The sequence below is a fragment of the Colletotrichum costaricense genome (genome assembly GCF_030867565.1).
Source record: "Colletotrichum costaricense strain IMI 309622 chromosome Unknown Scaffold_1.1, whole genome shotgun sequence".
NCBI classification, from domain to species: Eukaryota; Fungi; Ascomycota; class Sordariomycetes; order Glomerellales; family Glomerellaceae; genus Colletotrichum; species Colletotrichum costaricense.
This window is the reverse complement of record NW_026848230.1, coordinates 1,779,196-1,799,625: the sequence shown is the minus strand read 5'-3', so window position 1 is coordinate 1,799,625 and position 20,430 is coordinate 1,779,196. Positions and strand designations below refer to the sequence as shown.

The 20,430-nt window shown below is 57.7% G+C and overlaps 8 protein-coding genes across 8 annotated transcripts; 4 read left to right on the top strand and 4 right to left on the bottom strand.

The window, feature by feature from the left end:
- Positions 1-16: 16 nt before the first annotated feature.
- Positions 17-292, top strand: CCOS01_00654 (uncharacterized protein; the record flags this gene model as incomplete). Its single annotated transcript, XM_060448851.1, has 1 exon — positions 17-292. One exon carries the CDS (start codon positions 17-19, stop codon positions 290-292), a length of 276 nt encoding a protein of 91 aa, XP_060320289.1.
- A 1,170-nt stretch (positions 293-1,462) lies between these two features.
- On the top strand, positions 1,463-3,722 carry CCOS01_00653 (alkaline phosphatase; the record flags this gene model as incomplete). Its single annotated transcript, XM_060448850.1, has 6 exons — positions 1,463-1,988; positions 2,039-2,061; positions 2,108-2,292; positions 2,340-2,418; positions 2,466-3,139; positions 3,188-3,722. The coding sequence occupies 6 exons, from the start codon at positions 1,463-1,465 to the stop codon at positions 3,720-3,722; spliced, it is 2,022 nt and encodes a 673-aa protein (XP_060320288.1).
- A 1,215-nt stretch (positions 3,723-4,937) lies between these two features.
- Positions 4,938-5,774, bottom strand: CCOS01_00652 (CutC family protein; the record flags this gene model as incomplete). The annotated part of the gene is made up of 1 exon (XM_060448849.1): positions 4,938-5,774. One exon carries the CDS (start codon positions 5,772-5,774, stop codon positions 4,938-4,940), a length of 837 nt encoding a protein of 278 aa, XP_060320287.1.
- Positions 5,775-6,711: 937 nt separating this feature from the next.
- Positions 6,712-9,587, bottom strand: CCOS01_00651 (uncharacterized protein; the record flags this gene model as incomplete). Its single annotated transcript, XM_060448848.1, has 3 exons — positions 6,712-8,933; positions 8,985-9,263; positions 9,458-9,587. The coding sequence occupies 3 exons, from the start codon at positions 9,585-9,587 to the stop codon at positions 6,712-6,714; spliced, it is 2,631 nt and encodes an 876-aa protein (XP_060320286.1).
- A 984-nt stretch (positions 9,588-10,571) lies between these two features.
- On the bottom strand, positions 10,572-11,321 carry CCOS01_00650 (HAD superfamily phosphatase; the record flags this gene model as incomplete). The annotated part of the gene is made up of 3 exons (XM_060448847.1): positions 10,572-10,655; positions 10,708-11,046; positions 11,100-11,321. The coding sequence occupies 3 exons, from the start codon at positions 11,319-11,321 to the stop codon at positions 10,572-10,574; spliced, it is 645 nt and encodes a 214-aa protein (XP_060320285.1).
- A 369-nt stretch (positions 11,322-11,690) lies between these two features.
- CCOS01_00649 (origin recognition complex subunit 2) lies at positions 11,691-13,552 on the top strand (the record flags this gene model as incomplete). The annotated part of the gene is made up of 2 exons (XM_060448846.1): positions 11,691-13,357; positions 13,438-13,552. The coding sequence occupies 2 exons, from the start codon at positions 11,691-11,693 to the stop codon at positions 13,550-13,552; spliced, it is 1,782 nt and encodes a 593-aa protein (XP_060320284.1).
- A 245-nt stretch (positions 13,553-13,797) lies between these two features.
- Positions 13,798-16,514, bottom strand: CCOS01_00648 (cytidylyltransferase; the record flags this gene model as incomplete). Its single annotated transcript, XM_060448845.1, has 2 exons — positions 13,798-15,893; positions 15,941-16,514. 2 exons carry the CDS (start codon positions 16,512-16,514, stop codon positions 13,798-13,800), a joined length of 2,670 nt encoding a protein of 889 aa, XP_060320283.1.
- Positions 16,515-17,125: 611 nt separating this feature from the next.
- CCOS01_00647 (uncharacterized protein) lies at positions 17,126-17,685 on the top strand (the record flags this gene model as incomplete). Its single annotated transcript, XM_060448844.1, has 3 exons — positions 17,126-17,143; positions 17,221-17,301; positions 17,503-17,685. The coding sequence occupies 3 exons, from the start codon at positions 17,126-17,128 to the stop codon at positions 17,683-17,685; spliced, it is 282 nt and encodes a 93-aa protein (XP_060320282.1).
- Between the last annotated feature and the right edge of the window lie 2,745 nt (positions 17,686-20,430).

The window sequence follows — 20,430 nt, the reverse complement described above, 5'->3', positions numbered from 1 at the left end:
GCTTTGGGTCCGTTCAATGTTACGATCCTCTCGACTTGCTGCCATGACTCTGGACTTGAGCCAAGACACCACGGCTCAGTCAACTATGCCGCTGGCGCAAACCTCGATTGGGCAAAACGCAGCTTGGAGCGAACTCGCTTTCTATGCTACTAGCAGAAAACGTGCTCCCCAACGTGGTCTCCGGAACAAGAAGCAGGTCCATTGGAAAGCCAAGGAAAGCTTCTTCACATCGTGGCGAAGTTCTGAGGGTCCATCGGAGCTCGTGCCGTCGTCGTTCTTGGCGTTTGCGTAGAACATTACCCACAACACGTTCCGTCAGCACACGCCCTTCTTCAAGGATCATCTTGGACTCTTGCAAGCAGCAGCGATTAACCAAAAGTCTGTAAAATGAGATGGTAAGCTTGTTCCCCCAAGGCACCAAAGACATCGACACCACCTAGACTAATACCCCCCCGCCGTCAACCCTGGTTCCCCGACTTACACCGGCAGCCAGCAGCCAATCAGAAGCGCCAATTCACCCACGGGGTCGGACCCAACGGCCACGGTCAACTCTCGTCTCGTCCCGGGAACACAAACCTCTCGACCGACTACAACCCGGCCGGGATTGACGAATAACAGCGAGGTTCTCAAATCAGGTTCGGGAAGCTCAGCAAGCTTAGAAAGCTCATGATCCCTTCTCGACCTGCAGCGCCAAGCCAACGCCACATGACGCCGTTCATCTCTTGTGCCTTCTGGCAACCCACCCCACGCAGCGTTCGCAGGCTTCATCCCCAATTCGCAGACCGAGCACGCCCAGCTTCCAGCGTCGGAGCTTCTTCCTTCTTTCTCGCTCTAGCATGATTAGCATCATCTCCGCTTCGCCGTCAAATAACAAGTGTCTTGGCGTTGGGAAGCCCGAGATGGCCCCGACTCACCACCTCAAAGTTCGTGCAGAGACACGTGCCTCTGTCGCTCAAAACGAGCCGTGAAGTTACATTCAGCTTCTTCCATCCGACCCAGCACGCCGTCATGATCTCGGTCTAGCCGTCCTTCTGCCCCTGTGCTGTCCAATCGTACATCGATATTGATGCTCTCGGTGCAGACGGAATCCTACCCATTACGTTGGACTAACGTCCTGCGCAGGCTGGGATGATGCGCCGCGCAATCTGCAGCTCGCTCACCCGGAGCTGTCTTCAAAGTATGGGACCCGCGAACGAGAGAATCCGCGAACCGACAGAGTGTTTTTGTCATGCAGTAGACGGGGAACTTTTGGCGGGGGAGTAACACCATCTGGGCTCTTGAAAGACACGGGATGACTTTTGGTCCCCTTGCTGAACTTATTGGTATATAAGCTCCCGAGCCGCAGGAAAGCTTCTGCTCCAACGTCCTGGTCAAGCTTGTTGTACCCTTCTTCTCATCCCAACGCTTCATTGTGCTCTTTTGGCTTCAATCTGCAGCCAATTCACCCTGAGGACACACAAAGATGGTCAAGCTCAACCCACTCGCCGCCGTCCTGGCCGCGGCCTCGCTGTCGTCCCTCGCCTCGGCGCAGACCTACCAGCGCCTCGGGACGTGCCCGGACCTCGGCTGCGTCCTCCCGCCCGACCAGTCCGACTTCCTCCCCGGCCAGACCTTTGACCTCCGCGTCGAAGTCCACGCGCCCGTCAACGGCTCCGAGGCCTTCAACAACGGCGTCCCCGATGAGGCCTTCAAGGCGACCATTGCCAAGGAGGGCGGCGCCGCAAAGAGCTTGACCGAGTTCTTCGGTCTCGAGGAGCCCAAGCTCGAGAAGTGGTCGTTTGGGTGGTACGAGGACCTCTTTGCTGAGGATGCCAAGCAGAAGAGCGTCGTCAACGTGGCGTCCAAGATTTGGCGCCGCCTCGCGCTGTACGAGCCCGGGAACTACGTCGTCACCCTCACGTACTACGACGGCAAGAAGACCACCGCCAACTGGGTCGTGCGACCTCTGGCGACGGAGAAGAAGGCCAAGAATGTCATCTTCTTCATTGGTATGTCTCTGTGGTTGTGGTGTTTCTGCCTATGCTAACTCTGGACTCAGGCGACGGAATGACCACCAACATGGTATTTACGAAGCTCACATCTCTGAACTACATACTGACACCCACAGGTCACTGCCGCCCGTCTTCTCGGCCATAAGAGCATCAATGGAAAGTACCAGACCAGCTTGGCTCTCGACAAGTTCCCCGTCATTGGTCACCAGATGACCCATTCCATTGACAGCTACATCACCGACTCTGCCAACTCTGCGTCGGCGCTGTACTCTGGCCACAAGAGCACCGTGAACGCCATGGGGTAAGTGGAGATGATGGACCGTCAAAATGCTCACTGACATGTGCCAGTGTCTACGTCGACTCTTCCCCCGACGCCTTTGACGACCCCAAGGTCGAGACCATTGTCGAGCTGATCCACCGCATCTGGGTATGTCCAGTCCGTCTCTGCCCCCTGAACCAGTCTAACAAACGCAGGGCTCCGCCTGGGGCGCCGTCTCCACGGCCTTCATCGCCGACGCGACCCCCATCGCCCTGACGGCGCACACCCGCGCCCGGTCCCTGTACGGGCCCCTGATCGACCAGGCCCTCAACGGCATCACAAACTACACCTGGACGAAGATGACCGGCCCGGACGTCTACCTCGGCGGCGGCGCCGAGCAGTTCTATCCGGGCAAGGGCTCCTACCAGGGCAAGGACTACTACGCCGCCTTCGCCGACAAGGGCTACAGCGTCGCCCTCAACAAGACGTCGCTCGAAGCCGCCGACCCCAACGAGCGCATCCTCGGCATCTTTACCCAGGGCAACCTCCCCGTCTGGCTCGACCGCAATGTTTTGACGGAGAACCTGGCCAAGCTGAGCAACGATCCCACGGGCAACAAGAGCGCCGCCGCCGACGTTCCGGGGCTCAAGGAGATGACGCTCAAGGCTGTCGAGACGCTGCACAACCGCGGCGGCGAGCGGGGTTTCTTCTTGATGTCCGAGGCCGCGTCCATTGATAAGCAGATGCACGCGCTCGACTACGACCGCGCGCTGGGCGATTTGCTCGAGCTAGACGACACCGTCAAGGCTACGCTGGAGAAGCTCGAGGAGCTCGGCATTCTCGAGGAGACCCTCGTAGTCGTGTCATCCGACCACGGCCACGGCTTTGAGTGAGTACCTGTCAGTATCTACTTACGTTTCTATATTGACTTCAGCAGCGTCTTTGGTAACGCCGACACAAAGTACCTCGCCGAGCAAAAAGACGACCGCACAAAGCGCAAGGCCGTCGGCGTCTACGCGAACTCGGGCCTGTCGCAGTACACCGTCGAGCAGCCCGGCGTCTCGTACAACACGGGGCCCAACTTCCCGCTCAACTGGTCCCCGCGCTACGCCATCGCCGCGGGCTTCGGCGCCAACCCGGACCGCCGCGAGGACTACAAGGTCCACGCCGACGGTGCGCGCACGCCCGCTGTTGCGGCGACGAATACCACGGACTACTACGCCAACCCCAAGGACGCCGTCGATGGCTTCGTGGTGAATGGTACGCTGCCTACGAATGAGGCGCAGGGCGTGCACTCGTTGACGGACGTTGCTGTGTGGGCGAGGGGACCTTGCCAGGAGACGTTTGGCGGCACGTATAGCAACATTGATGTTTTCTACAAGATGGCGAACTGTCTTGGTCTCGCGCAGCCGAAGAATGCGACGGCGCCTGGGGCTGGGTGTGCGAGGAAGGCTAGGGCTCTTCATGCTTGAGTCGAAAGGGGTCGAAGATGTTTTGAACTTTGATTAAGCATGGCGAGTGGGTGTTGGGGCGGTTGATGTTTGGGTACAGAGGTTGGGGAGGCTCTCCCGTAATGAAACTCGGTGATGAAGTGTAGAATTAATATTTCGTTGGTCAAGAACACTCTCTATGACTATCGCCAGACTGAAGAGTCTGAACTACTGGTTGATGCTATGGTGTTTGTAGACATGGACAGCCAGATGGACGGACGGAAACGCTGCCTCTCCGCTCGTCGCCGTATAGGTCACCCAGGAACTCGTTTCAAAACCAGCTTCAAGACTATCTTCGTATACAAAGTTGCGCACCGTTCTCTGACATTGAAAGCACCGTAGAAGGCTCGTGCTACGTCGAGAGTACAGTCTTGTGAAGTTGTTCATGCCTCGCCGCCCCCAAAATCAAGTCGACGAGATTGTGCACGATGCCTCCCGAGAAGCAGCACAAACATAAATCCCAAGATTCCTGATCTATGATTTTATTCAGCCTTCACGCAAGGAACTCTTAAACTTGCTCGAGTCAACATTGCGAGTCTAGGCCACGGTGCCACTCGGCGATGTTACAACGGGGCCCCGGGCCCCATCCGCTCGGGCCCATCATCGGCCGATGAACTGACCATGATCCACTTTCCGTCGTCCGTTTTGTCCCTCTTCGTCAGCCCACGATGGACGGGATCAATTTACCCTTTTGGGTGTATTGTTCACGGGCAGAGGATCTCTTCGCTTTTCTCTAGGGAAGTAGATGGGGCTAGGACGAGGGTACCGGGAAAAAAGAACAAACAGATGGCCTCTGCCTTGGCCCAACCTAGGTGAGCCGCAAGCATGGTTACATCCCGGAAGACAGGCGGGCAAGCGAGGCAGAAAGATCAGACGCGCAGGTGTTAACTGATGTAGCTATGTCGTGCATTGTTCGTTTCTTGTTTAGATTGCTGCCCCCATTCGGATCTCTTGCGAGGGGGCATGGTTCGTGTGCTAAGCAGGGTCGATCTCCCGCGCGGTCCGACTCTGTGGGGGTTGACTCGCAACCCGAGTGGATGCAGAACGCCAGGATTCACCAAGATGCCACTCAGCCAAAAACCCGTGAGAACTTCATTGCTCTTCGATACAATGCTTGTAACCTGATGTTGAGATCTGTTCGCGCTATCTACACTGACTCCCACGACCATCTACCCAAAAATCCAGAAAGATCCAAAATCACCTCTCAGCAAGCCTCTCCAAGATCCCCATCGCCTCCTCATCATCAACCTCCCCCTCGGCACACTTGCCCGTAAAACAACTCGAGTGCGCCCAGACACGAGCCCCCTCAAACCCGTCAACCAGCCCCTCAACATTCTCCTTCCTCACCCCGCCGCCAACAATAACCTCCAGGCCCTTCGTCTCCTTTTCCTTGCGGGCCATCATCTTCACCACACCCTCCGACGACGCCTCCCGCACAACAACCTCCAGCAGCGCCCGGTTCTCCGCCGCATTCCCCGGCCCGCCGGACGTAAGCACCCCCTCAAACCCGCAACCCACCAAGTCCCTCACCCCCCTCGCAATCGTCTTCGTCTCCCCATCGCGAATAACCTCGTCAAAAGCCCGGTGAAACGAACACGCCAGCCCGCCGGCGGCCTCAACCAGCCTCCGATTCCTCTCGACATCAACCACAACCGCACCGTCACCACCGCCGCTCCTCTCCAGCACCCCAAACACGAACCCGTCCCCCCTCTCCCGCCTCAACACGCCCCGAAACGCCTCCACGTCCCTCACCATGACCTCAAACTCCTCATCATCATACACAAAGTCAACTTCATCTTCCGGACGCTTCCCCCGCGGCCGAATCATGATCCGCACGGGTACCATGAGCCAATTGTTCACGCCCTCGAGGTCCGCGAGCGTGGGTGTCGTGCCGCCGACGGCGTAGCTCCCGCGCGCGTTGAGCTCGATGCGCTGCGCGCCGATGGCCTGGGCGTGCAGCGCCGAGGACGGGGAGAAGACTGGTATCTCGAGGTGGATTGGCATCGTGGGCGGCGCTTGCTTTGTGACTGTCATTTGGGTGGTTTGGTTGGTTGTGCTGATTTAAGAGAGTTGATAAAGTGCTTGGGGGTTAAGATAGATTGGATAGTCGATTGGATAACGCGTTGATGTGATAGGTTCAATCGAATTAAGGTAGCGGGAAAAAGTAACGACAACCCTGCAAGTTTCGCTCAACGTTGGTTTGACTTCAAAGAATCGAGGGTAAAAGACACAATCAAAGGATGAAAACCAAAAAGTCAATTGCAAGATGCTCACGTTTTAAAGACTCGAGAGTTCCTGCGATAGTTCTTGTTTGTTCGCCTCTCGTCGCCCATTCTGTCCTTATCAGCCTTGCTTTTGCCCCTTCGCTCGCTCGGACGGCACTTTTAATATCAGATCATGCCACCCTTCCTTGCTTGCTGTTCGTGTCAGTACCCCACCGGCGAACATGGAGTCTTGGAGACCTGGACTCGAGAAAGTCGTTCGAGTTTCCCCCCTCGGTTGGCTTAGTCATTATGCATATCTTATTAAACCTGAGACGTGGGATAGAGGGTGGCACAATCGAAGGATGGGGAAGCTATGGTTGGCTGATGCTCAATTCCTATGAAAGGGCTATGGGGAACTATCTCGTGGGGGCCTGGACGACTAGGGTCTATCCTTCTCCCACTGTCTGCATCCCGAAAGCCATGATGGGTATCTCTGCCATTAACCTCATCCCAACGCCTAAACCAAGACCCGAATCCAGCCAGAATGCTCAACGCCGATGTCCACGTTCGACTGCTTCCTTATAAATGCAGCTAGAATGCCCAATGCCAATGTGAGAGCTTCCAGATCCGTAATGGAGTGGCGATGCCCCTGTAATCACTGGGTCTGTGCCAGTCGCGGGTAAATCCAGCAACTGAATACCAGTGCCGCCCTGATGCAAGTCGCAACATCCTGACCTGGAGAGCAAAGAACGTACAATGTTAGAGGCTCACTCCTTGCGCTGAGAGGAGGCGGCCTCAAAGGCCTGGAACATCTCTGGCTCGTACTGAGGCACATGGGCATTCTTCGGGCCGCCGCCCTGATCGTTGCTGTGCTCGCTGAGATGCTGACGAGGAGGGTAGGGAGAGACGTAGGGACGAGGGAATCGCTCGTCCTCGGTCAGTCCATGGTTGTGCATGTAACCGCTCTGGGGGGCGTACTCGGTAGGATTTTGAGGAGGAGGGGCAGAAGAGGCAGAGGGACGCTGGATCTGCTCATTCTGGGGCTCCTCGTGACGATCCATATAGGCTCCCTGGCGGCTGTAGTGCTCGGTGGCATGCTGACGAGCGACCGAAGAGAAAGATGGAGCCCGGAACGCTTCCTTCTCCTGGTAGGCTCCCTGACGGTGCTGATCCTCGTTGGCAGGCTGACGAACAGGGGCAGAAGAAGAGGGATGCTGCAACTGCTCATTCTGAGGTTCCTCGCGACTGTTGCTTTGAGCTCCCTGGCGATGATGATCCTCGCTGACCTGCTGATGAGCAGAAGGACGGCGAGAGCGCTGCTGGCGACCAGAGCTGGCAGTCGAGGGGCGCTGGATGTAGTTCGGAATGGTCGAGGGATAGCCAACGTAGCCGGGAGACGGCGCGGCACTGTGCTGCGCGGAGGTGTCGTGGCTGGGCGTCATCGCAACTGAGCTGCGGCCAGAGGACATCGAGACTTGATGATCTGAGTAGCGAGGCATGACATGAGGCTCAACGCGCGCCGAGCTGGCTCGATTTCCAACATGCTCGTCAGAGTAGCCCATGCTCGACTGCTGCGACTGGGGGTACTGGAGTTCCTGGCCGTATTGGTGGGATCCCACGGCAGGCTGGTGACCGTTGTAGCTCGTGGAGTGAGCATTCTGGTGCTGACCAGTGTTGTACGCAGCATTCGCGTGGTATCCCTGGCTACCGGGGGCATGCTGGTTGCGGCTCTGATCGTAGCTCTGGTTGGCGTAGTTCTGATCGTAGCCACGGTTCTGGTCGGAGCTCTGGATGCTGCGGTCCTGGTTGTAGTAGCCGTGGTTGGCATGGTTCTCCTCGTAGCCGAGGTTCTCGTGGTCATGGAAGGAGCCCTGAACGCTACGGTTCTGGTCGTGATAGCCCTGAGTGGCCTGGCTCTGGTCGTAGTCACGATCGTAGCCCCGGTTCTCGTGGTTTTGTCCGGAACCATCGACGCTGCGGTTCTGATCGTAACCACGGCTGCTGGAAGTCTGACCCTGATAGCCCTGGCTGTCGTCACTTCGACCATGGCACTGGTTGATATACTGTTGACTTTGAGCGGCGTACTCCCGCTCGTAGTATTCGCGGTTTTTGGCGGTCTGATCCCAGTAGGTCTCAGAGTTGGGGCCATTGTCGAATCCCTGGGGGATGGTGGTCTGGCCGTAGTAGTCGCGCGCCTGGTTATAGTGGCCCTGGTTGCCAGAGTTCTGACCGTAAGTTTGAGCTCTGGGGCCCTGATCATAGTAGCCGTGGCTACCAGAATCCTGTCCGTAGTGGCCCTGCATTCTGGGACCCTGATGGTAGAAAGACTGACGGCTGAGCTGCTGTCCGTAGTATGCCTGGGTTCTATGGCCTTGGTCATAGTAGGTATTGGTCTCGAGGGGGGTTGCCATTCGAGCGCGTTCCTGGGGCGGCTGCCGGCCACGCTGAGAGACCCTGGGACTGTCGTACGGGTGAGCACGGAAGTCGCGGTTCCGCGTGACAGCCTTGGGAGGGCGAGGGGGCAGCGACAAGTGCTCCTGCGACATGTTGCGCTGGGACACCAAGCCGGGGCCACGAGGGCTCATATCAGCCACAGGGGCTGAGAAAGTAGGTCGTCGACCCGCAGCACGGTTAACAGCGCGAGCGGCAGTCTCGATCTGCTGGTCCCGAGCAAAGGCGCGAAGATCGTTGTCAACATCGACAACATCGTCATCGTCTCCCTCGCCGTCTTCGTCACCTCCATCATCAACGTAATCTCCGTCGTTGTGGTCAGTTCCCTCAGAGAAGCTGGTTTCGTTCTCCTCATCAGTGGACTCGCCGGTATGCTTGTCGAAGCTGTCCTGAGCCTGGGCATCCTGGGAAGGAACAGACGCCTCACCCTGCAACTGACTCTTCTTAAGCGCGGCCATGGCACTCTTCATCTCACGTACGTACGGAGCCGCAAAGGGCGAGAAATGCTCCTTGTCGTGATTCTGGAAATAATGCTCCACTGTCTGATTGTTAGCACGGCAAGTAAATCGATCGAATGCGCTGAACGTACCAAGACTGAGCTGGGTGTATTGGCGCTTGGCATTGGGGCCCATCTCCCGCTGCATGATGACGGCCAACTCTTCCCAAGATCTGGCCGAGCCAGCGCAAATCCCTTTCGCCGAAATAGGGACGATGGAACGCCAGAAGACGCGCTCTTCCTCTTTGCTCCACGCTTTGCCGGGCATGTTGGTGTGGTGCAGGATTGTCGCGGTAAGGGTGTCGTAGTTGCGATAGAAAGCTCTCGAGGCAATTCTTATGAGATTCAAGGCTTCTCTTCGCCTCGTGTGTGCTGTTTGGGAAGGAACGGCTGCGAAGTCACAGATATTGGCGGTCGGGAAGAAGAATATTGCTGTGGGTTCAGGAATTCGAAATTGGTTTTTTTTTTTTGGAAGAATTTGTGCGGCGATCAGTGAAAGCGAGTTGAGTACGCGCTCGCGTCAAAAGTAGGAAGGAATAAGTATGCCCTGAGGAAGTAGGAGTGACCGGACTCCTGTAGGCGGGTGGTAGGTTGATATTTATATTGTGGGTGGTTGAGGCGGCCGTGATGGGCCATGATGGGCCGTGATGAGCTGAGTGACCCCATGGCGGTGAATAGGTGGTGCAGTCGAATCATGATGCGGTCGAAGGGTGACGAGACGGAAAGTTGATGGGACGGAAGGTGATGGGACGGAAGGGTGATGCGATGGAATGCCACCTCTTCTGCCCAAAGCAAATCTTCTGGTTGTGATGCGACGGAATCCCAAGAGGTTGCGGTGAATTGGCGATGCGGTAGAAACATATTGTGGTGAATAGGTTATGTGACGGAGGGGCGATGCGGTTGAAAGGTGATGCAGTGGAAGAGTTTTCTGACGGAAAGGTGATGCGATAGAAGGGCTTTGCGACGGAAGACTGATGTGACGGAGTGGTGATGCGGTCAAGAGTCGATATGGTGAATAGGTTATGCGATGGATTGGTGATGCGACGAAAGGTCGATGCGACGAAAGGTCGATGCGATGAAAGATTGGACGAGTGATGGCCTGCTGGGAAGGAGCAACGGAGGCGAGGTCGGTATCATGGCCGTATTCGAGCAAGGTTACTCGGTCATGGATGACAGAGGGACGACGCAACCATGGACAGGTCTTCAGGAGACAGCAGCAAGCATCCATGTGGCTTCTCAGGATCGATGCCTTGCGTGTGAATGAATGTTGACGAGGATCGATATGGCCAAAGGCTGACCTTTGAAATGTGCAGCTGGAACAAGTGGATGTGCTTCAAGTCACCCTGAGCAAGCAGAAGCTTAGGACTCCAACCAGTTTTCGGTGATGTCAAAGACAGTCCAACAAACGACTTGCCCCTGAGTTGACCGAAACTCCATTTGCTGCTGAGCCATCTGCTGGATCGTCTTCGACATGTCGATATTCGTCCACCCTCAGCAGAGCACAACGACAAGACTGCTCCACTGCTCACAGGCCTTTCGCACACCGACGTCGTCTGCAAAAGGCCTGTGGAGAGTTGAAGCTGAACTCTCTTTGACCTTTGAGAACTTCAACCGAGGCGAGCAGCACAACGATGCACTGGGCCCTTTGATCCTAGGTCGAAAGCCCGGCTGGAAGACAGCCTACTCAAAAGGACTCTGGGGGTCGGCTGCTTTGTACCCCCTGGCAGTCAACGCTGCTGCCAGTCGCCATTCAAGTCTCGAGAGCTGTAACCAAGTTAGAAACCCATTGCTTGACTCTGGAGGGACGAATACTAACAATGCTCTTCTCCTCGGGAGCAACAACACCCTCTCTGATCCAAAATCCCCAGCCGCCCATCATGTTGGCCAGCATCATGTCGGTGGTTAAGCGATCGCCGACGACGGCAACCTGAGACGGATGGGAGACGCCCGTCTCGGGGTGCTTGCGAAAGTACTCCATAATCTCGGAGCCACAGCCGGGCTTCTTCGTCTTGTGAGGCAGGACGGTGATGCCGGTGGCCTCTTCGAGCTCCTTGGCCAGCTTAAGGGAGCTGTCATAGGACGTCGCTCCGGCCGTGTTGGAGACGATGACCAGCCGGCGGCCGGGATACGCGGCCTTGAGCTGCTCGAAGCGCTCCTTGATGATGATTCAGCGGACTATTTTACAAAAGCAAGCATGCAGTGACATACCTTGTAGGGCTTGTGGACCTCGTTGGTGTGGGGAACCGCGAAGCAGTCGTCCTTGTCGAGCACCACGGCCCTGATGTCGCATTTCCGATTCTGGCCCTCAAAGGCTTTTTCAAACGGGATGGGCAGGTCGTTGAACGTCGCGACCGTATGCTGCGGCAGACACAGCGTGGGCTTGAACAGAAGTTTGAACACATTTACCGTGCCGGAGAGGTTGAGATTCATCTTGGTGATGGGCCCTTGGGGTGAGGATGGAATTTGGGGGGAAGGAGGTGAAGTTCTTGGTTGGATGGAGGATGGGCCGGAGAGATTTGGACCATGCGGGGAGCTTGGGCCACCTGCAGAATGCGCAACAGCTACCCCTGTTCGTCTGATAAGATAAGCACATGGGCCCCACTACAGTGATACCGGTCAACTCAATTAGACACCCGGACCCACTCGGCCGCCTCCCTGTCCGACTGCACATTTTCGCGTCCCCAGCGCGTCGTCTCCGGTTGCCGTGCCGTCGAAAGCCGCAAAATATTGACCACCACCCACGCCATCGAACTGTATGATCAGCGAAATCAACGATAACAAATCAATAGAAGCAACAAAATGTCCAGGAAAAGACCACAAGAGGCGGACGTGGGCGATTCCCCGAGCAGCAGACTGAGCCAGAAGCGTTCCCGCCAGCAGCTGCACGACGGAGCCGACGACGAGCCCATCAACGGGACCCCCTCGAAGCGGAGACGCCAGGCAGCGGACCCTTACGAAGTGCCTTCTGACAGCGATGCCGCTGATGCCGCTGATGGTGAGGTTGCAGCAGCAGCAGCAGCAGGAGATCCCGATTCCGAACCCGAAGAACAGACCCCGAGAAAGAAACGAGGCCGCCCGCCGAAACCAGCAACGCCGCAAGCCAGCGGCGCCGTCACGCCCTCGAAGCTGCGCCAGGTGAACACGCTGGTGACGCCCGTCAAGGCCGCCATCACACCGCGGAGGCGCCAGGCCGCTGACCGTTCCGCACGGAGGAAGAGCGCCAGGGCTCTGATCCAGAGCATCGTCGCCGACGAGGACAGCGACGGGGATGAGGGTCTCGCGCGCGAGATTTACGAGTCGAGCGAGGAGGAGGAAGACGAGGAAGCCGAGGAACAGAGGACACCAAGAGCAAAGACGACGACGTCGGCGACGAAACCATCCACAGCATCAGCACCAGCATCAGCATCACAACCCCCCGAACCAGACACACCATCAGCAGCAACCCCCCGCCGCCGCGGCCGTCCACGCAAACTCCCACCGCCCAAATCGCCAACCCCGCCCCGCGAGCTGCCCCCCCACGAAATCTACTTTGAGCAGAACAAGCCCGGCCGCGCAAAGACGTCCCACAACACCCTCGCCTCCCTCGACCTCCTCACGCACGAAGAGTACTTTGACCTCCGCCGCGAGGACGCCTTACAAAATAAAGACCCCCACGCAGACGACCTCGCCTACCTCGAGTCCCTGCACGAGTCCTCTTTTCCGCAGTGGCACTTCGAGCTCGCCCAGGGCTTCAGCCTCTGCCTCTACGGCCAGGGCTCCAAACGCAGCCTCGTCGCCAAACTGGCGGCGCACCTCTACGCCGCGGACCCGGAGGCGCCCATCGTCGTGGTCAACGGCCACGTGCGCTCTCTGACGGCCCGAGAAGTCTTTTCCACCGTCGCCGCGGCGCTCGATCCGGCGCTGAAACTGCCCGCCCAGACGACGGCCATGGTCCAGGCCCTCTCCTCGGCCCTCGCCTCATCATCACACAGCCGACCGATAACAATCCTCCTCCACTCCATAGACGCCCACCCCCTCCGCAAACAAACAACCCAACAACTCCTCTCCCAACTCGCCGCCCTGCCCCAGATCCGCCTCGTCGCAACAGCAGACACGCCCTCCTTCCCCCTCCTCTGGGACGCCGCCCAGCGCACATCCTTCAACTTCTTATTCCACGACGCCACAACCCTCCAACCCCTACAGGACGTCGAGCTCGACCCCGTAGACGAGGTCCACGAACTCCTCGGCCGCAAAGCCCGGCGCGTCAACGGCAAAGAGGGCGTCGTCTTTGTGCTCCGCTCGTTGCCCGAGAACGCAAAGAAGCTGTTCGAGCTGCTCGTTATCGAGGTCCTGTCCGCCATGGACGATGACGGTGGACAACAGTATGGGGCGGAGAATACGGGTGTTGAATACCGGATGGTGTATAACAAGGCCGTGGAGGATTTCATTTGCAGTTCCGAGATGGCGTTCCGGACGCTGCTGAAGGAGTATGCCCCCCCCCCCCCCCTATACCCCCTTTTCCCTCATTCTATCGGGTGCACATTTGAAGCAGAGACTGACAAGACAGATTCCACGACCATCAAATCATTGAGAGCAGGAAAGACGCCCTCGGCACGGAGCTCTTGAGTATCCCCTTTAGGCGAGAAGAGCTCGAGGCCATCCTCGAGGACTTGATGTCCTGAGTCGACTTCGACATATCTATAAATCATTGTACATTTAGCGCATTCGGGAGGCGAAAGCATAGTGGCGAAACCTAGCATCTGTAGCTTCCCCGAACCGATTCACGAAAATCACACGGCACATAGACAGGCAAACCGAGGCGTTGCATTCATAATCATGATCACCCATGTTCTAGGAGTATTTTGTAAAAGAAAACCATCTCGTGAAACCCTGACCCCCCTGAAAACGCCAGTCCCATGTCACGCCCCTACACCCCGATGCTTTTAACACACGTCCAGAGGACCACCGGCACAATAACGTTATCGTTTCCGCCGGTCAAGACCGCCTCCGTCAAGCTTGCCATGCTGGCGCAAAAGCCGGCGTTCCGCGCCGACGTGGGCCACGCCACATGCTGCTCCGCCGCGACGGGCCACCTGCCAACCCGAAGCCAGGTCGTTGCCGCCATCAGCCCAAGGAACACGGCCACCGCGAACGCGACGCTGCCTTCGAGACTCTTGCCGCCGCCCCAGACCCATTTTCTGTGCCCGTACCGCCTGCCAATAAGAGATGCGGCAGCATCGCCGAGACCGACGCAAATGACGCCCGCCACCATGCTGACTTCGCGCGTCGGCACCTCCCACCCGGTTAAGTAGCCGCTGCCGGAGCGCGGAAGGGTGGCGAGGGACAGCCAGAGAGGGATGGCGCAGCCGATGAGCAGAAACAGATGGGAGATGACGACGGGCCCCTTGTGGTCTCTGCCATCCACGTACGGCGTGAGGAACGAGGCGATGGGCCGGGACAGCGGCGGGAGCTGACTCGCCCGCAGGAGGTCGAGAATGAGGAAGATGGCGAGGACAAGCGATAGTGCCAAAGCCGCAAAGACGGGGTCGATAAAGGTTGCAGGGAGGAACATGCCAACCATCATGAAGTGGAAGACCTTTCGCCTCGTGTCCACTTCGTACTTGGGGTCCAGGCGAATGACCACGGTCAAGCCGACAATGACAATGGCAAGCCAGTACGCTGCCATCAGGAGCCGCGTGTTGGCTTCGCCAAAGTCGGCCAGCCGAATGTGCTGCACCCACCCCTGGTGGCAGGACGCCTTTGCAACGTCCTCGCTCAGGCGTGCAGGCAGACAGATCCATCTCTCGAGGTTCGCTTCAACCACTTTGAACCTGAACCACGGCAGCTCGCCAAAGAGATATCCCAGTGCCCAGCCGACGGGCTCGTTACCCAGCAGCGCATGGCGACCAATGTATTCTCGCACAGGCACCAAGATGATGAGCACAATGCAAGTGTAGACATATGTTGCGTACGACCATTTCCTCATGGTGGCTTGCGCCTCCGTCAGCTTGAAGAAGGAGCGGACGGTTGTCGACGCGGTGCGTTTCCTTCGGCCTGCTGATGTGTGTGTCAGGGACCGCCGCGGCCGCTGCAAAGCATACGGAAACGTGTTGCGTCGCTCAGCGGCGAACCCGTTTGGTGATGCTGGGGCTTTGCCATCAGGAGAGGCGCTCATCTTGCGCTCTCCTCGGGAGGGCATATCGGCCATGCCAAACGTCCGGACTCTCGTGGGTTTCGCAAAGGGTCCGTTGATGATTTCCTCTTCGGAATCGCCCAGTTCAGATGCCGACTCCTCCAGTGATGAGCCCAGCAGCTCGTGCTTGAAGCGCCGCATAGAGAGCCCCTCGGAGAGAAACCCAAAGACGGATGACTTCTTTGACGGGGTCCCAACGCGCCTGAAGCGCAGCCTCGGAACCCTAGCCAAGGCGATACCCCATCGAATCACCGGACCGCAGACGACGAGCACGCCCACGCCGCCTCCCCAGAGCAGCGCTTGGAGAATGGTGGCCTGTGGCGAGTGGGCGAGGAGGAGCACATTGATCAAGGCAATGGAGAGCAGCTGCAGCTCAGCCGTGAGCAGGCTCGTCGTAGTAAGATAGTGCAGCACTTCGAGCAGCGTCTGGTGCAGCGGGTACAGGAGAACAGCCGTCTCCGGGCTGATGCTCGGTCTAGATAGTGTCGCGTCCGGGTGTTGCTGCGAAAGCCACATGGGAACGCAGGATAGAACCCATTGCAGGGGGTTAATGGCTTCGTGAGCGCGAGCCGTCGGGATTAAGTATTTGGGTATCGAAGAAATGCTCAGAATAATGTTTGTAAGGATGACCGCCTGGTTGTCAGGGGATATTAATAACGCCACGAGGAGCGTCACAGACGGAGGATACAGAATGGGCGCAGGGTCAAAGACGGTGGGCACGGCAATGGCTGGCTTTTTTGACGAGGCCCTATGGCGGGTTGACCATGCGAAGAGTCGGACCGGGTAGAGGATCATGAGAGAGGTGATGAGCGTGGCTGGGAAGCGCAGTTCTGAACATGTGAGCTGCAGTTCCAACGTCGGACTGGACGTAACATACCTCTGATCCACGCGGTGAACAGTGGCTTCACCAACGGATTTGAGCGAACCACAGCGAAGAGCGAACCCACAATGATGAACTCTGACACGCGCCGGATGAGCTCCTTTGTGCGGCGGTAGTTGCGATCGTTGAGGAACCTGCGGGCCTCTTTCCGATCCTCCTTTTCCTTCTGCTTGCGCAAGGCATCTTCTTCCTGGTCTGGAGAGAAGAGGGGCGTCGACGAGCCCGAGAGCACCTCGTTCTGCCCCCTTAGTCCCTTGTGCAGGCGGACCTTGGGCGCCGGCAGCCCCTTGAGGAAGTGCTCATCGTCGGCTTCGGTGCCGCTGTCGCTACCCTGCGAAGAGTCCTTGGCGAACGATGGAAAGGGAGATGGGGTTCGGCTAGAGTCTGTTGATGATGTCCTCGGCGGCGTCGGTGCGGCATTGGGAGGCTTATAGACTAGACGGTGGGCGGGATGAGGGAGCTCGGTATTGAGGTGGTGATAGGGATGCGGGGAGCGGCTGAGAGATCGGATTTCATCGTTTGCTTCTGTATCGTGGCCGAAGAGAGCGTTCGGTTCGAGATGCGCGGGCATGGCGGAGCTATCGCATTGGTGACGAGTGCCAGCATTCGGTTACTGGGGATTGGGAATCACTGTGTTGGCGATGCTGGGTAACATGGAATTGAGCGAGACGGGTGCCGTGGGCTGTCGCAGGGTGATTGGGGCGTCGCTACGATGATGGTGTTTCTTTCACGTCAGGCCACGGGTGTCAGAGGCTGGGGAACAAGTTGACGGCGAGGCGGCGGTTGTGGGGAGCTCCATCACATGAAAGATGCGAATTGGCAGCTGTGTTGTCATCTGCGAGACTGGGCTGGCTGGGTTAGTGGGCTGTCTGCTAGCAGTCTCTGTTGGGAAAGCGGTCCATCAGCCGCGCGGCGCCAGGGAGGAATGCGCCAACGCGAGTGGACAGCGGGTGACAGCAGAGCAGCGACAGTCAGCACGTAGTGGATGGCAGTGACAGACAGCAGACAGATCCCACCGGATTTCACAAGATGCACGAGCCACAGGGCCAAACAACACAGCCTGTCACCTCCTGTGGCTGAGCCTGATGCCGCAGAGGTTCTCTTGCGATTGCTTCTCTTGGCGGGGCACTCGGGCGTGTCTTCCGGGTACCGAACGGCAGCTTACCTAAGGTACTTGCAGCCATGTACTCGGCCTCTAAGGTAAGGAACCTCAGGATGTCTCCCGTCCGGGACCGAAGTCAAGAATCAGAAGCCGTCGACCATCTTTCTTCCACAAGTCTGAAGAGGAGGCTGACGAGAGACACACCGCGATCAAGCTCGCCATCATCAAACGCGCCCACCCCAGGGACGTTCCAGACGTGATCCCAGACGTCGGTGACCTTATCTCCCGACACTCAACCATGGTAGCCTCCATTCGAGAGCCTCTATGCGGCGGACATTGCCAGATTCCTGCAGGCATGGCCTGGCCTGACGCCTTGAGAAAAGAGCAATGTGGACGTCGCAGTGTCATTCTTAAGTAATCTCAACCACAAACAAGACACACGCGCGACACGGCACAGGCCAAGCCAGGGCGGAATCAGTCTTCAGCCCTTCACGAGATGAAAAAGTCAATTGGACCCGTCAGGCCAGCCGCCAGCCGTGCCAGCCTGGTGCCCGTCGGCTCGGACATGCTGTGGTGGACTTGTGGTGACGCCAGGCTCTATCGATCTGCTGCTCGCGACCTCACGATGATGCACATGTAGTCCACCTGCGAGAGAAAGCCAGGTTGCGACGTTGCGATATGGTGGACTTCTGACATAATCGACGTCTCCAGTCTCCAGGCCAAAATCGGGGCATCCCAAGTGGGTGCTGTTCGCAGCTCAACGTCGGTCTGCAGCATCGCCAGATCGTCGACATCGCATTTGATGCTCACACTTGTTGGGCGTCGCCAGCCTAGTGTACTGCTGAAGCACTGCTACTAAAACTGCCAAAAATAACAATCAATCGGAGAATCAACAGGCAAGCCACAAACCACCAGATCGTGGGGCACCGCTGACCGTTTCCCAATCCGGACGCCACCATCTTCATTTTGTCCCGTCAGTGCCCGTCAAACGTACGAATAGCGAGTTGGCACATCGGCCTCAGCCTCCTCGCCTCCCGCTAGCATCCGGATGCTCTAGCGGGCCACGAAGCCTGCATCGGCATCGACGAGTGCGAAAAAAGGGTCGAGGCCCCGGCACTCGGCTGCCCGACCGCCCCAGCACCCGTCATTCGAGAGTCTCGAGGATGAGGGCCGCATCTCGTATTACCTGGTCCCTGCAGCGGGTCGAGGATTGGCTGGCAGGGACTGGGGACATGCTGGAGAGACAGCCGCACTGGGCCGCTCCCCCAAACCGGACGCTGGGCAGAAAAAAAGTCAAAATACGAGTCGATCAGTCACTCGATTGTGGACAGCGACTACGGAGTATTCACCGCGAATAGGACGAGCCCCATCTGTCGGTCTGATCAGTGATAGGTGATGGCTCGCTGTTTCAAACGCACGCAAACAGAACGTCAAACGGGTCAGACGGGCTAAGAAACCATACGGGCGGCTTCAGGTGCGCAACGCTCCAAACGGCGACCATCACAGCCACCTCCCGTACCAGCTAGGACAAAAGACCATCAAATCAGACGGATGCGTGAGCCCACACGTTGTACAGTTGCACCTCGCCGTTTGACGTGTTCCACACCAGATTCAGGCGCGACGAAGCTCAGGGGAGATGGCTCTCTTATGCAAAGAGGTTCTATCGACAGACGGACCACAGACAGACGCAGAGGGAGTGATAATGAGGCTCTATTGACGGGAGAGGCAAGCCAAAAGCAAAAATAGTCTTATCAGCTCCCTTGGGACATCATGCCTGCAAAGCTGACCGGACCGGCAGTGGGTTCGTAATCGACCTGCATGCAGTGCCAGCGCGGTGGATGTCGCAAAGATGCTGCAGCACACCGCACCGAGTTTCCAAGACCCCCCCGGGCACTCGCTAGGGCGGCTGGGTGCAGGCCCCGACAGTCAGCTCCCCCTTCCCCTCCCACGAGCCAACGATGCGAGGATGGAGGCAATTGGACGAGAAACCCCCATGGTCTGACTGATCACCAAGAGTCTTGCATGTGTGGATGGCGCGAAAGTCACCGAGTGCGGCACCATCGCGGGGCATCTGAAGTTGGCAGACACCAGACGACTCGTATCGCGGCGTAGCGTAGCCCACGTACGTCTCTCTGCACTTCTGTACGCGGTATGTGCAAAGTGTGGGACAATGAATCAGACTGACGATGGGTTCGGAGACGATACGAGACGCCGCTGGTCTGATGCTATTGGTGATGTCACAATCCACTCGACGGCAGCACCGGGCGACTCCTGAGAAAAAAACATGAGCCAAGTGGCTTTGGGGCCAGTGGGTATCAGGGAACGGAAAGACATTGCCTAGCGCAGAGGCCACGCCCGGAGGAATTAATGGGCTTTTGACATTCCCGGCCAAAATTGGGACAGAATCAGCAAAATATTATTCAATATCGACTGGAGCCGAGGATGGACGCTGCGCCTGACGATCCCTGTACGAGCTGCTGCAGACTCCAGTCTCCAGAGGCTGTCCCGGCACGCCGCAGACGCGATGGACACCAGTGACGAGCGATAGCGATGCAAGATGGGGACGGACTGATGAAATGGGAAGCTCGGTTTGGTTCACGGCGGAGAGGGTTACACTGAGTCTGTCGACCGGGGCTCGGTTCGTCACTCTATCCATACTGACAGAGAGCTACGCAGCTAGAACGGATCCATGGAAGCAATGGGACGGATAGCTCGAGTTGGGCCGGCAGGACAGGGGTACGTCGTCGGGGCGGCGAAACAGGGAATCTTTATATGCACAAAGATGTGTTGCCCCCAGCCGACTGGGCGACGCCGATGTGCATTCTGCCTGGGACGATCTTCAACAGGTTTAAACGCCAATCCCCTTTGCTCGCTCGCTTTGCCAGTTCTCATCTGATCATCCTTCGGTCACTGTTCTGCTACGACGCTCGCTCGCCTTTGCTGTTGTCCATCGCCACCTACAACACGGTAGATTCTCGTCACCCCGACTGTTCAGAGTTGTTCACATTCCAAGCCAAGTCTCAGGCTCGTGAAATTGGCGGGACTGCGCAACAATCTACACACATACCTATCGCCCAGTGTCAGCTTCCACCCATTGGACGGGTACGCAGTAGTTTCCCGGTTCCGTCCATTCTCAAACGATAAACATTCAGCAGCAAGGTTTTTTCCTTTGCTTTTGATACCGAACCCCGGGGACCGCAAAAGAAGCGCGCGGCGTGCCTCAAGCCGACCCTCACATCCCAAAAGCTGTTAGCTCGACGGGTCTCACTACGCAGAAAACTCCATCCTTGGCCTCACCCCCAACCACCCACCAGACAAGAGGGTTTCGGCCGGCCAGGTACCACCGCTCATCCAACCTTTTAGATCGCCTCTCGCCCCTCTTCCT